Raw genomic sequence first — 14,905 nt, forward strand, 5'->3', positions numbered from 1 at the left:
GTTGTTTGAACACAAAAATCTTTCCTCAAAGTGTTCGTTGTCTGAACTGCTCGTTAACCGATCACCCACAGTGCTTTCTTAAATTAATGTCTTATTTACAAATTTATAGTCTTTATTTATTGGTTTCTTACAAAATTTTAAATATTAAAATGTTTATGCCTTCAAAATAAAAAATTCTTAGAACTAACATATGTTAATATTTTTTATCTGTATGTTGTCGCCAACAAAATGTGCTTGGCGAGATTTGCAACGGCGAAATGGAAAAGTACCTATATAATTTATGTATATACCATAAATTGTATATAAATAAATTAGGTATCTAATTTATTACATCAATATAACTGCATTGGAAGGAAAATCTTAAGATGGGACTATAGAAAAGTAATTCAAATTTATGCTGCACATAAGAAATATCATGTAATTAGTCTACTTGTCAAATTCAAGATATAACTGATTTTACAGCTTGTGTTTCAAAATTAGTTTTGAATATAAATTCTGCACACATTTAACAAAGTCTGCCCTTACTGTTAACTTAGTTACTTCAAAGATGAAATTATACACTTCATATGTATTATCAATGTATGTGTTTTTCACATCTATTTACCACAAAAATGTACAAAATTTAGTGCGAGACTGAACTAAATCAGCAATTGCATGGAAATGCAGAAAAGTTTAAGATTTTCCAGTTATAAAAATTCTCCCAAAAGCACTTTTCATTTACTGGATTTTTATTTTAAAAGTTTAACAAAATATATGAGAAAGATTCCAAATGCATAAAATGAGATCTCTAATGGTGACATTTAACAATAACTACTGATAACTACACATACACCAACACACACTTTAAAAAATGCATAGAAAATACAAAATAGAGACATGGTAAAGTTACACAGTGTTGTTATAATATTACATAGCAACATTTAAAAAATTCCACAGTTAGCCATCAAAATACATAACAGTGCATTTAGAAGTGTTTCATTTATATAAGAAAATTACCAAGAAGTTGGACTTAGAACATTCATATCAAAATTTGACAAAGCATATTTTGTACGTTTTCTGGAAGAATGTGCAGATTTCACCTCTAATTTATCTTGATTAGTTACATGACATGCAGGAAGGGCCTGTTGTTTTGCCTCTTGTTTTGATTTTGGCATCCAGGGTAAGGAGCATCTTGCCACTGCCACACCATCATCATTAGGTTGTTTTAATTGTTGGAGTAAATCATTAAAAAAATTCGTCTGTTTACAAAGGGAAGGCATACTTCGTTTTTTAGCAGTACTTTTACCTAAAAACAAAATACAAAAATGTAATGAATTCTAACTTTAGTTGTAATAAAATTAGATATTTTTATATATAAGAATCAAAAGGTAAAGTACAGCTTCAGTGTAAAAAAATTAAGTAGAAATTTTTATGTTCTTATTTATACATATCAAGTCATACCACTTCGCCACCCAGTTGGTATAGCGGTCAAGGAAGCTGACTGCCATGCCAAAGGGCCTGGGTTCGAAACCCGGAGAAGGCATGGTTGTAACTGACAGTCCCTTCATAGAAAAGGCGATCATGGCCCACCTATTAGGTGCTTCCATAATAAGGAGACCGCCACATCCGGCCTTGTATAGATTAATGGACTGGGTTACATTTGTAATTGTTCACAGTCTGCCATTGGGGAAAAAAAAAAAAAGTCGTACCACTTCTAACTGTTTATCCATCACTGGATAGCAACAGCATTTTGGATTAATGTTTTAAAATTTCCAAAAACCAATAAAAAATAACCAAAGAATTAAAATCGTATTTGTACACTATATTTAAGGAAAATACAAAATCATACAAATTAAGAAACTAAGGAAAAAATTTTAATTTTATATCATGAAATTTCCTGCTCTAAAATTTATTCAAATAAGTTTACAGCCATGGATTTATATTAATACCTCCAAAAATTTTACTACACAAATAACTACTGCTATACCAATTATATACTACAGTACAAAGTTCGTAATCTGGACGTCCGTTATCAGGAATGATCTATAATCCGGACCTCAAAGCCACAAACTTTTTTTTGTATGCTTTATGCATGCGCGTAATCGGTTTACGCATGCAAGTGTAATGTATAACGGACAGTATAAGCTAAGCTAAAATTATCTAATTATCCATTTCAGTTAATGTTGCAGATTGCACTGTTCCTTAATCTTCTAATTGGATCCGGCTTATTATTTTTTGCAGACTGTTAGAGCAATTTTATAAAAATTAAGCTTGAACTTTTGATTATGTCAAAAAAAGAGTTTCCAATTCTGAAGCTGCTAAAGGATTTACAAAGCAAAAGCACGTTTCGATGTCCATCAAACGAAAAGTGGAATTGCTGCAAAAAATGGATAAAGGCATATCTGTCTCAAAATTATTCGAGGAGTATAACATTGGAAAGTCAACTGTATATGACATGAGCAAAAAGAAAAAGGAACTTTTTGAATTTTTCGTGGATTTTGACACCCCACTTGCAATGAATAACAGAAAAAGGGTTCATTATGCTAAAAGTGATGATTGAATGGGTCAGACAGCGTCGCAGCGAGGGCATGCCACTGACAGATCCAATGCTAATGGCTCAAGCCAAAATATTTCATGAAGAAATGAACTTAAACACTGAGTGCACATATTCGACAGGTTGGTTAACCAAATTAAAAAGTCGTCATGGTATAAGACAATTAAAAATTTCAGGTGAAGAAGCTTCAACTGATACTGAAGCTGCTGAAGACTTCGCAGATGAATTCGTTGAACTCATTACTAGTAACAAATTTACAACGCTGATGAAACTGATCTTTTCTGGCAATATGTACCGTGAAATACGTTGGCAATGTCTACAGAAAAGGCTCCAACTGGTGTCAAAGACTCAAAAAAAAAAGCGAGACTAATAAATTTTAGCATGCTCAAATGCTGCAGGAGCGCATAAGTGCAAATTTTTCGTAATCGGAAAACATGCACAACCTCGAGCATTTAAAGGAGTAGATTCTCCCTGTTATATAGTGCGCAAATAAAATTGTACGTCTATCATTCAGCCTATGGATATGGGAATAGTGCACTGCACAAACTGAAATGCAAATATAAAGTAACATTTTTAAAATCTATGTTAAATTTCTTGAACAATGGTAACACTATTTAAGACTTTTTGAAATTTTTTAGCATACAATCTGCTGTGTGGGGCATTGCAAGATCGTTGGAGGATGTCTCTCCAGATGCATTAAAAAGTGCTTGGCATAATTTATGGCCAGCTACCATATTGTACTTGCAAATTAAACTTGCAAAAAATCTAATATTCACTAAATATAAAATATCCCAAATTTTCTAGAAAATTTTCACCAAAATTTACTACCCCAACTCTGAATAATATAATCACACACACACAACACACATATACAAAAAAGTCATCCAGAAAGATCTCTTTTTACTATTTTCTGAATTAAAAAAATATTTGTGAATTATCATTAAAGGCCTATTGCACATTTTGTCCTTCACCGTTCCCTACACATTTGGTTAGGAGAAGTAGAATGAATGAAAAGAGGAATAATAAACATTTTAAAATCTCCCAAAACCCATCCTAGGAAAAGAGCACAGCTTACATTCTATTAAATAAGTTTCCATTAATCTTCCCAATTTTGTTGAATTTGCCAATTTTAACATTTAAGACGAGATACAAAGGAACTGGCACATGCATGTCTTATTCTAATCAAATGTTACATTGCAATTTGTTTATTTATTTGAAGCAAGTTTTGGTTTGCAAAACTCAATAGACATTTAATCCGGACATCACATGTAACTGAAGAGAATAGGAGTAACAAAAGGAATGCACGATCTAACAACCTACATTTGTGTTTGGACACCTTCTTTCCAATGTGAGCTAATACAGTATCTCCATTTTGGCTTCAAGTCACATTTTAATTTCACAACATGATCATTCATACACAAGCCTTTTTTGCGAAAAACAATCTTTCTTGAAGAAACAGCAGTTTTCCATGCAGATTCCAAGTTCTATAATCCACAAAAGTGAAAAAAAGGGGTGAGGAAAAAAAAAAAGAGGAGAGAAAGCATCTAAAATATTGTTGCAAAAGTGATGATAATTATCACAAGGAAAGAAACCAACCCAAACTTGAAACACACTACATGGGGAAAATATGCCGAAACAAAAAAGTGTCAAATAATATGGCTTTAATGAAAATTAATACTTGCGTATTATCCCATCATCCATAAAACTGTAGCCAAGCAGGGCAATTTAGATAAATTGATTGTAAGACCGACCATTATAAGCCATGTTTCATTTTCATAAACTAAGATATAAATTAATTGTGCAGTTTATTACTTTCAATATTAAGAGACCCCATCATTTAAAAAAGTGTTTGTTAACCCTTTTCTGGATGGGCACCCCAAACATGCATTACTGAAGAATGCATGTAAGGGACAGATGATGCATATATAGATTTTAAGCTGACACATTTTTCAAACACTAAATTCTGTTCTGTGCCCATTACATACTTATGCACAACACTGATAATGTACAGAACACAAGTGTGTAATTTTCTTTTTTATGCTCAGTCCTTTTTGTAAATATGTTTATTGTATTCTGAGTATTTTTCAAGTGTTGTGATTACCTCTTTATAATGCATCATACATCTCGGTTAGCTTAAGGCTCCTTTTATTTCTTACCTTCAATTGGGTTTCATCATATTATAGTTATTTTCCTTGGCAATTCACCAGATCATTGTACTTCCTTGTATGTTTCTAATTACTTCCCTTTCAGTACTTCATGTCACCAGCTCCAGATGCTTTTACTTTGATGCCATTCAATTTTTGGGTCACTCATTAATCAAGTCATTCTTGTACTGTTATGCCTTAGTTTACCATGATTTTTACCTTCTGTTTTCTACAATATTAAAAGGAACACAAGTGTTTGATCTGGGATAGGTACTTCGGCCCAGGCACCCTGGTGTACCAAAGTACCGTTCCACTAGAGGCGATACACACTAATATCGAAGTTTCCCGTTGCCGCATATACATACTGTCATATATATACTGTCTGCACAAACAGTTCCCATAGGCATGTTTAATCATATTTTGTCAAATAATTTTTGACATTTGAAAGAGACTTGCATTTGAACACTGCGTTGCAAAATTTGTAAAAAATTATCATTATCAGGAACTATCACATTACCAGATTAGAACCATTATTTACTTCCAGTTCTATTGCAAAAAGTCAGTTACAGAATGCCACCAAATGATGTATATAGCTTTAAATACTAATGTTGTATCATATGAGACTGTGAAGATTCGGTACGAAAAGTTCAAAAGCAAGGATTATGACATTCAAGAAGCAAAGTGCTCTGGCCTCATGTTGATGAGGTCTGCCTATGAGAAATTGAGGAAGAAGATCAGAATGCAACCATTTGAGAGCTTGTTAAAGATTTAGACGTTAGAGCCATGCCCATTAGTCACACTATGCACTGCATAAACTTGATGTACATGTTCAACTTCTGGGTGCTGCATGAGCTGACTCAAGCAGATAAGGCACATTCTAGCCTGCACTAATCTGCTCTAATATCAACACACAGATAAAATTCTTGAACAGATCATCATTTGTAATGAAGAGTGGATTTACTTTAACAACACAAGACAAAAAGGATGTTGGTCTGTGTCCAGTGAGCCTGTTACCAGTGTTACAAAGTACAACTTGACTAATATCATGCTTTGTACCTGGTGGGATAGCTGTATCATCCACAAAGGGTATCTGGAAAAAGGTAAAACCCTCAACAGTAAGGTGTACAATGATGTTAATCCGTGATGCTGCTCTCAAGGAAGAACGTTGAACTGAATTCCGGTGCAAAAAGGTAATGATCCATTAAGATAATGCAAGACCAGATGTATCTATCTACATTTACTGGCCAAACTCTGTACAGACTTAAATGGTATCTTCTGCCACAACCACCATGTGGCAATATATGTTCTGTGCTGGTTTTTGGTGTAATGTTACTTGTATGGCAACCCTTTTGATATTGAAACTATTTTGCTGGAGTTGTTTGAGTTTGCAGGCAAATGGTTGCAGGTAATTTTTTCATGTGCGAAAACTAGGTTTTTGCAGACATTTTAGGCTTAAAGTTTACATATTGCAAATTTAGATAGTAATATTGCACCGTGGAGTTTCTCGCCAAACATTTTTGGCAAAAAATTTGTCGCCAAGCGAGGGCACGTATGACCGTAGTTAGTTCCCCTTGAATCTTGCTATTTATATTTTATTTTTTGTCTGTTGTTACTTAAGCCTTAAATCATTCATAAATAATTAGGAAAGGTAAATGTGCAGCTGATTGAATGTTACCTTTTCTTTACAAAAAATGCCTGGGCAGTGTCATCAGGTTATTAATCAATGAGCTCTACAATACTTTATAATACAGTCCAAACTCTTAAGGATATGTCCAGACGAAATTTTTTCTTAATTTTTATAAAACATTTTGCATTTGTAACAGTTTAAACCTGTAAAAATAGACGAAAACATTCTGTCATAAAAATCACAAGACATGCTCGCTCGTGAAATAAATGAGAACGCGTCCACTAGAAGGTTAAACATTAAATGATGAATTAAAACTACTTACCAAATGCAGAACTAAGGTTACCAGCTGGAATGAAATAATCGTAATAGCCAAAATAGGCTGAAGAAAGTGGACGAGATAAATTCTTTTTTAATCCAGTAAATGAAATGCAGTTTTCAATACAGTCCATGCTATTCTGAAATTAAATTTACAATCAGCAAATTACATTTCTATTAAAAGAAACAACACTACAGTAATTTTTTAATGCCTATAGAGATATTTAAATATTTACAATTCTAATTCTTCATTTAATTTTGACTTATTAACTCTCCAACTAATTAAAGGTTTGTCTCTCAAACCGTACACTTTCCCAAAAGGCCTCCAATAAGTTATTTCCTTCACTGTAATTCCAAAAATGATCCTCCTCCTTTATACATTGACTCTTCTTCAAATATATATACTATACTAGTTTAATTTTCTGGACTGAATACAAGATGCCTGTCTGTATATTTAAAAGTGGTTAGAGTAGATTTAAGGATGCCTCTTGGATTATCAATAAGTTGTTGTTTCATTTATGATAACCTGAGTAGTTGAATGCTATGGAAACGTTATTTTGACGTAATTAGTTGCAAGGTTGCGGTGAATTTGAACGATGGGAAAAGATATGGAAGGCTTGTTTGTGTGTCCGATTTTGGATAAGAAGTATATAGCTTGTTTTGTGGTTTACACGGCAAAATGGCTGAAAGTGGCAAGATTATTTTGAAATTTCTGTACGATTTGGAATGAAAGGGAAAAAAGCATAACCATTATAAGTGTCCTGTTTGTAGGAAGGAAATGAGTATGGAGGATATTTTTTACTCTTATTTTTGTGAATTTATGTGGCAATGCCAGTATACAGATTCTAGTTCATATAATTTTAGGAAGTTTTTGGATGCTGTTAAGGAATTTTCTTTGACTGATGATGGGGAAATTTATAAACAAGGTAAGCGGAAATTTCCTTTGTGTTACTTCATTGTTTGCTTAAAATGTAGTTTCTTATTGATATTATATATTTTTTTGTTAGCTGCTTCTTTGACTTTTTAAGTGAGTATAGATTGATGTGTACATGGACAAAGTGAGTGCGCAATGCCTAGTTTGTGCAATTCTCTGACGTTTTTTAAGTGAAAAGAAGTCGATGTGTAGATAGATACAGAGATTGTGCAGTTCTTTGACTTGTTATTTTAAATTTGTGTAGTGGTGATTTTTGGCACAAAAATCGCCGCTACATAAAGCCAAAATAACAAGTCATAGAATTACACAAACTCTGTGTCCATTTACTGCCAAAAATCGCCAAGGGGCACCTGTACATATATTTTTACTTTAAAAGTTTTATGAGAAATATTTTTGAATATTGGAAAGCTAAATAAACAAATTATGAATAAGAATAAAAAGCGGTTGATGAATTAAAAGAAATTTTTGATACTTTAAATGAGCATACCTTATTAAAATGTTATAAGTATTTATCACCAGCTTGAACTTGATAAAATTCTTTGCTACTTTTTAACGACATAGAAAAATTCACTGCAAGTTAGTTCATTGCTAATTTTGAAGCTTAACAAAGCTTTTGCGATAATTCAGCTATTCTTCGTTTTTCTTCAAATTATATGATATTCATTACTGAAAATATTTTTTCAACTGGTGCAGATATGACAGCAATGCTGAAAATGCATTCTATTATCTGAACAAGATTAGGCAATGAAACCTTTTTTCTTTGAAATTACTGAAAAGTTCTACCAATTTTTCTCTGCAACTTTTATTTTCCCCAATTTCATAACCCGACAAAAAAGATTTTGTAATCACCTTCACCAAAAAGTTGATATACATTTATTATATTTATCTGCGCAGTTTCAATTTTTTTCACCCGAAGTTTCAGTTTCAGATCATATTAAATCACCGCTGATTATCCAAATAAAAAATTCTGCTCCACCAAAACTATTTTCATGTAGCTCAATGTAAAAAAGACAACTGTCATAAAATGCTACAAACTCTCATAGGATTGTATTAGTATTATGTATGGGTGCCACCCATAAATCTGTTATAAATTTTCACAAAGCTGTTAGAAACAGTAGCTCAGTCACATTAAAAATGATATCTTCATATATTCTTGCTAGTCTAAACTTTGTTTCAATGAGTTCTCATACGGATTTAGATGAATAATTGGCCAAAATCGTAAATAGCAACATGAAATGCAAAACTTAGCTCTTTAGCTGCTATTAAGAATTTATTATTTTAAGTCGCCACTAACAGGCTTGCCTTATGTTTCGCAAATTTGAAGGGATTTGTCATCTTGAATGCCCACTATGAGGAACTGAAAATTCAGGCATGGTTCATATTTCAGTTTGGTTAGTCAATATTTTAGGGTACCCACTGGATTATCGCCAAGTTGTTGTTTCATTTATGGTAATGTAAGTAGTTAAATGTTATGGAAACCTTATTACAATGTGATTGTAATGCATGATTGCGGTGATTTTGACTGTTGGGAAAATACAGCGTGTTTCACGTGTTTAAAAAAGAATTTACCTATTTTGAGTGCATATATTTATTTAAGTGTAACCTCTCAATTTCAGATTACGGATGTTATAGATGTTCAATATGTCCTCCATTAGTGACACGAACAATATCACATCGATATTCAAATTCCTCCCATACTCGGACAAGCATGACCATCGTCACTGATGTTATGACAGTACGAATCCGGTTCTTCCCCTCTTCCAGGTTCTGTGGGAATAGTGGTACATAAACATAGTCTTTAATGAAACCCCACAGGAAGAAGTCACAGGTGTCAAATCCGGTGACCGTGGAGGCCAGCTGAGACATGCTACGGCAGCAGCTCCTTGACGACCAATCCAATGGTTCGGTAGAGTTTCATTCAGATAATCACGCAGTTGGCGACACCAGTGAGGGGATGCCCCGTCTTGTTGAAAAATGAAATTGTCTTCGTGCAGCATCGGAAACAACCAGTTTTGTAACATAGCGAGATACTGTTGACCGTTAACCATGTTTCCATCAAAGAAGAATGGGCCGTAAACAGATGATCGGGATATCGCACAAAACACATTGATTTTGGGCGAATCTCGTACATGTTCAATGGCTGCATGTGGGTTCAGTAGGCCCCAAATTCGAACATTGTGTTTGTTTATAAGACCACTAACATGAAAGATCGCTTCATCACTGAACATGCAGTGCGAAAGTGTTATCATTGTCAACAGCATCAATGATCTCGTCACAAAATGCCACACATTTGTGTTTGTCAATCAGGACGTAGAGCCTGTAACAAATGTAACTTTTGTACGGCTTCACAATCAACCAACATCTCAAAACATGCCAAATTGCTGTTGTAGGTAGTTGTAACTCGCGACTGGCAAGACAAGTTGATTTTGAAGGACTACGTTGGAAAGCTGTTTGAATTTGTGCAACATTTTTGTCAGGAACACGAGGGCGGCCAGGACTCTTTCCTTTACATACACATCCTGTATTTACAAACTATAGATACCATCTGCAAACGTTCCACCCATTCCAAAGATCACTTTGGTACCTCAACTTGAAAAGTCTGCACTGTAATCATGGAATTGCACTTCGCAAACTCGAGAACACAAAATGATTTCTGCTGTGGAGTAGCCATATTAAATATGTGACGGTTACCACGCAAAACAGAAGACAACCGACATCTAGCAGCTATTAATATAAACTAGACTATGTATTAATTTCACCAATAGCCGAGTTAAGGAGCTGTGATCGATAGTTTGGACAAAATAACACTTTGTAATACGTATATTCTTTTTTAAGCACAGTATATTTGTAAGGGCTTATTTATGTGTTGGATGTTGGTTACAAAGTATGTTAGGCTCAAGTGCAGAATCACCCACTTATATGGCGCGTATGGATGTGTACATGGACAAAGTCAAGAGGGTGCACAATGCCAAGTTTGTGCAATTAACTTGTTATTTTCAAGTTAATGAAGAATCGTCCACTTATAGGGCATGTATCAATGTGTACATGGACAAAGTCAAGGGAGTGTGCAATGCCAAATTTGTACAATTGTTTGACTTATTTTCAAGTTGGCAATTTTGAGAAATGCACGAAACAATGGGCGATTCTGCTTTTTCCTCGTATGTTGTTTACTTTGTGCTTTATACTGTAAAATGCCTGCTGATGGCACGATTAACCTGAAGTTTTTTTATACTTTGGAATGACTGGGAAAGATAACATCGAGTTGTGTGCAAATGAAGATTTAAATGGCTTCAACCTCCTCTCAGCAAATTACACAGCGAGATTTAGGGATTTGGAAACCACAGCTCATATCAGTACTATGGAAGCTATGTGGAATGTAATGAAAAATGATTTTCGAAAGAAATGCTACTGACAGTCCAAAGGATAATTTTTTTTCTTTGCGAATTTATATACGATGGCAGCATAGAGATTATAGTTTAGATAATTTTAAATAGTTTTTGGATACTGTTAAGGAATTCTGTGTGTCACACATACCTAAGAAACAGAAACTTTTAAATAAGGTAAGTCGGTATTTCCTGCGTAGATTAGATAACATACATTTCCATTCTACGTTATTTCCTTGTCACATTTAAAATGAAGTTTATTAAGATCATGTTTTGGACGCCATTTTTGGGGGAGGGGGGCGTTAGCAGTGTTTAAATTGCACCGGAGCCCACAGGAGCCCGGTTCCGGTACTTCTCAATTTTTAAGATAAATTAAGATTCTAGCTGGAGTGCACCAGAGCCCTAAATAAGATGAGCTTCGGTACTTCTTTTTATAAAACTGAACCACAATTTAAAGGGAAAAAATTTAGAATTCCTAACATTTTAGTTTAACAATAAGCAGACCTTGCAATACTCTATTTCCCTAGAAATATGAACTCATGAGAACATGAGACGTTCAAGTAAAGTCCTCTCACTCACATGCGGAAACCTTTTCCTTTAAGAAGGGCAATAAATTTGGGGGAATTTGTTTAGGAACGCGTAACTTTCTCGTCATGCCATCATATCTAGTGTATCGTTATCGATGCTTACAGTTAGTTATCCTCGCAGCAAGGAAAATTTGTGTTCTTAAATGTGCGTTAAGTGACAGCGAGTACAATAAGAGTGAAATACTGAGATAAACTGCTCAAGCACGTCTTATACATCGTCTTCCCACATTATCCACTAATGTAACCAAATACGGGGGGTGAAAAGTGTAACCAGCAACTTTACATTCATCCTTAGAAGTCAGATTCAGGACTCAATTTAACTATGACACACATATGCTTGATCGCTATAATTATATCAGCAAAAAGCCGCGGTCACAGAGAACGTTATCTCTCACCAAGATTCTCCTCATTTTTTGTTTCCATCCACTCATACCCTCATTTTCTTTCGCTCTGGAATCTTCACCAGCTATACTTTAAATATATTTAATTTTTATGATAAAAGAACTCCCCCCCCTTCCTTACGATCAGAACTTAAATTGGGCTGGAGCCCACCGGATCTCTGCTCCGAAGCTTCTTAGTTTTTGTAATAAATCATAATTCTAGCTGGAACACACGGAAGCCCTGAATAAGAAAGCTGCGGCACTTCTTTTATGTAATTGAATAACAATTTCAGTAGAAATTTTATCTCGAAAATTTTATTTTAATAATAAAATTGTATTAAAAATCGCTTATTAAATTTAAGTTTATCTCTTTACATTCTATTTAATTTTAATTATTTAATTACTTCAATCTTTAATTATTTCAATAAATAATTAATTTTCTATCAATTATCAATCAAATTATAATTAATTATATAATAATTATTGATTAAATAACAATTTTAAAACATTAATTAAATAGCTATTAATTAATTTGATAATAATTAATTATTTAATTTTAAAATTATTAATGAGTTTAATTGTCATTTTATTTATTTACTCTACTCCTCTTTGCCGACTGTCCTCCATAGGGCTCCGGCACTTCTAATCTTAGAAATTAAGCCCTGGGCATCAGATGTAAAGAGAAAAGGTGCCCCCCCCCCCCAAAAAAAAAAAAAAAAACGCACGCTGAAATATATTTTACTTTCAGAATTTCAGTATACTCACAAACCTTTGGCAAAGATGGATAACCCTTTTCTTTAATACATCAGTTTCTTTTTGGCATTTTAGAGATTAATTTAATGTACAATAAAAAATAATCACAAAAGACAACTTGTAATGTAAACTAAGATATGCCAAACTGTGGCACAGCAACTGTATGTGCCAATCAGTAGCATAGCTAGGATTCCAACACGTGGGGACAACTGAAGAATTTGCACCCCTTTCTGTGTGCCAAGAATGGCAAACATTTCATTAAAAAATTTCTAGCATCAATTTGGAGCCGCCTAGATGCTGCGTGCGAGTACAGATGTCCCCTTCTTGCCACGGCACTGGTGCCAATCTAACTTAAACAAAATATCTAAAAATTTAAATAAAAATATCTGGATCTTATAGGCTACATACTATTAAAGATTTCTGTGAAAAAATAAAACATCTCATTCATTAGGGCACATGTTATAATTTTTGGAGAAAACATCTAGACAATACTAAAAGTACTCAGATCTAGATACAAAATATTTAGCCTGGTAATACAGAGTGGGATATTTTAATTGCGAAATTGCTATTTTATGCATTTTTATTTCTCCTATATTCAGTACTTATAAGATTTTGCAACAAAAAAAGGGGAGGCACAAAATGACAAACTGGCTAGGACGTAGAGGCTATTATCATTAAACTGGGCTAGCTCAGGAGGAAAAAAAAAAATTAGGATATCTTCATAAGCATAATTATAATGATAACAGAAGAAAATTTATGCAATAATAGATTGCAATGCTACACTGCAAGATTCTGATAGAACTATAACAAATATTTTAAATTTTTTTAGATACTAAACAATATTTACTTGTATAAATGTTATGTTTTTCTTTCCTTTCCTTCTTTCCTCCACCCTTTTTTTTAAATTCTATTAGCATTTTTGTCTAATTCATCAACATTTAACCAGCCTTAACATTACATATTGGAGTCATTATATTACATACCACTACTTGGTTAACAATATATATTACATGCATATTATATGCATGTACAATTTTCATGAATGTTGCATAATATACAATATCACATAATTATTTCAATAATTTTTTTAGTACACCTTTTATATTTTGGGGGGTTCATTACACAACAGTTCCCATTCTCCGGGTCAAAAAAAAAAAAAAAAAAAAAAAAAATGACTCTGTTTAAACATTACACAAGGTAAGAAATTATTGCTATTGAAAATGATATTCCCCGCTGGAATTATGCCTAGTTTGCTATTTATATAATTAAGAAAATGATATACTAGGACTGTTTGGAAAATTCATGACCATATGCTGAAAACACATTCATTTTGATTCTGTAAAGAATTGCATAAAGTCTTCGTTTCGTGAGAACATGAGAACAATTACATAAAATAATATTAGTACATAGAACAAAGGGATAATTACACGCGCAATCAGAAAGTACTGCAAGATGGTAAATGTATTGTATTACGGCAAAATATAAACTATTCAGATTCTTTAATTAATTGCATATAAATACCCTATATTAATATATTTTGTGGGATTACATAAAAATACGAATTAATTAAGTAGAGCAAGGAAATAATGACTACATATGCATGATATCAGAAGTTAAAACTATTATGGCAAAATAAAACGCAAAAACAAAATATTCATCATATAACACATAAATAAATAAATATGGACTGAAAGGAATTAACTTAAAATTCAAAGGAAAAAAAAATCGAATCTAAACGCATTCCACAATAATTTCATCTTCAGCCTGGAATATGACATCTACCAAAATATTTTAAAATAAATTAAAACTTACGTAGCTAAACTTCATTGAACTTTCATAAAGATATAAAAACTTGTGACAAAATGAAAAAACTTGAATGACTTTCGGCTAGAGAAAATTCCATTTTTAAAGACATATTTGCAATTTGCAAGAAAGTTATAATACAGACTACTAGCTGGATGATGCAAAAGGAAAATCACGCAATGCTATGACGTAGGTGAAATGAGCAAGTGAGCATGCGCATTACGTGCAACAAATATTTAATCGGAGAAATCAATCATCGATATAATCAAGTAATGAATTTATATTTTCTGCTTTTTAATTTAAATTTTCAAATATTTCCGATGTTCTAAATTCTTATCTTTGCTAATCAACAAATTCTAGCACAACTGAGATTTCTAAAGCCATAGTAAAAGTCAAATTTTTCTCAGTCCTTCGGAAACATCGCGTACATAGCTTCCTAAAAAAAA

General features: G+C 33.1%; 1 protein-coding gene across 1 annotated transcript; it reads right to left on the reverse strand.

Moving 5' to 3' along the window:
• Nucleotides 1-707: 707 nt before the first annotated feature.
• LOC118195949 (uncharacterized) lies at nucleotides 708-14,630 on the reverse strand. The gene is made up of 3 exons (XM_035367292.2): nucleotides 14,469-14,630; nucleotides 6,627-6,759; nucleotides 708-1,285 (listed from the first exon to the last, which is right to left on the reverse strand). Exons 1-3 carry the CDS (start codon nucleotides 14,481-14,483, stop codon nucleotides 993-995), a joined length of 441 nt encoding a protein of 146 aa, XP_035223183.1. The 5' UTR covers nucleotides 14,484-14,630; the 3' UTR covers nucleotides 708-992.
• Between the last annotated feature and the right edge of the window lie 275 nt (nucleotides 14,631-14,905).

Source organism: Stegodyphus dumicola, chromosome 1, assembly GCF_044657685.1.
Source record: "Stegodyphus dumicola isolate Sdum_Otavi_A_Nest chromosome 1, ASM4465768v1".
Lineage (NCBI taxonomy): Eukaryota > Metazoa > Arthropoda > Arachnida > Araneae > Eresidae > Stegodyphus > Stegodyphus dumicola.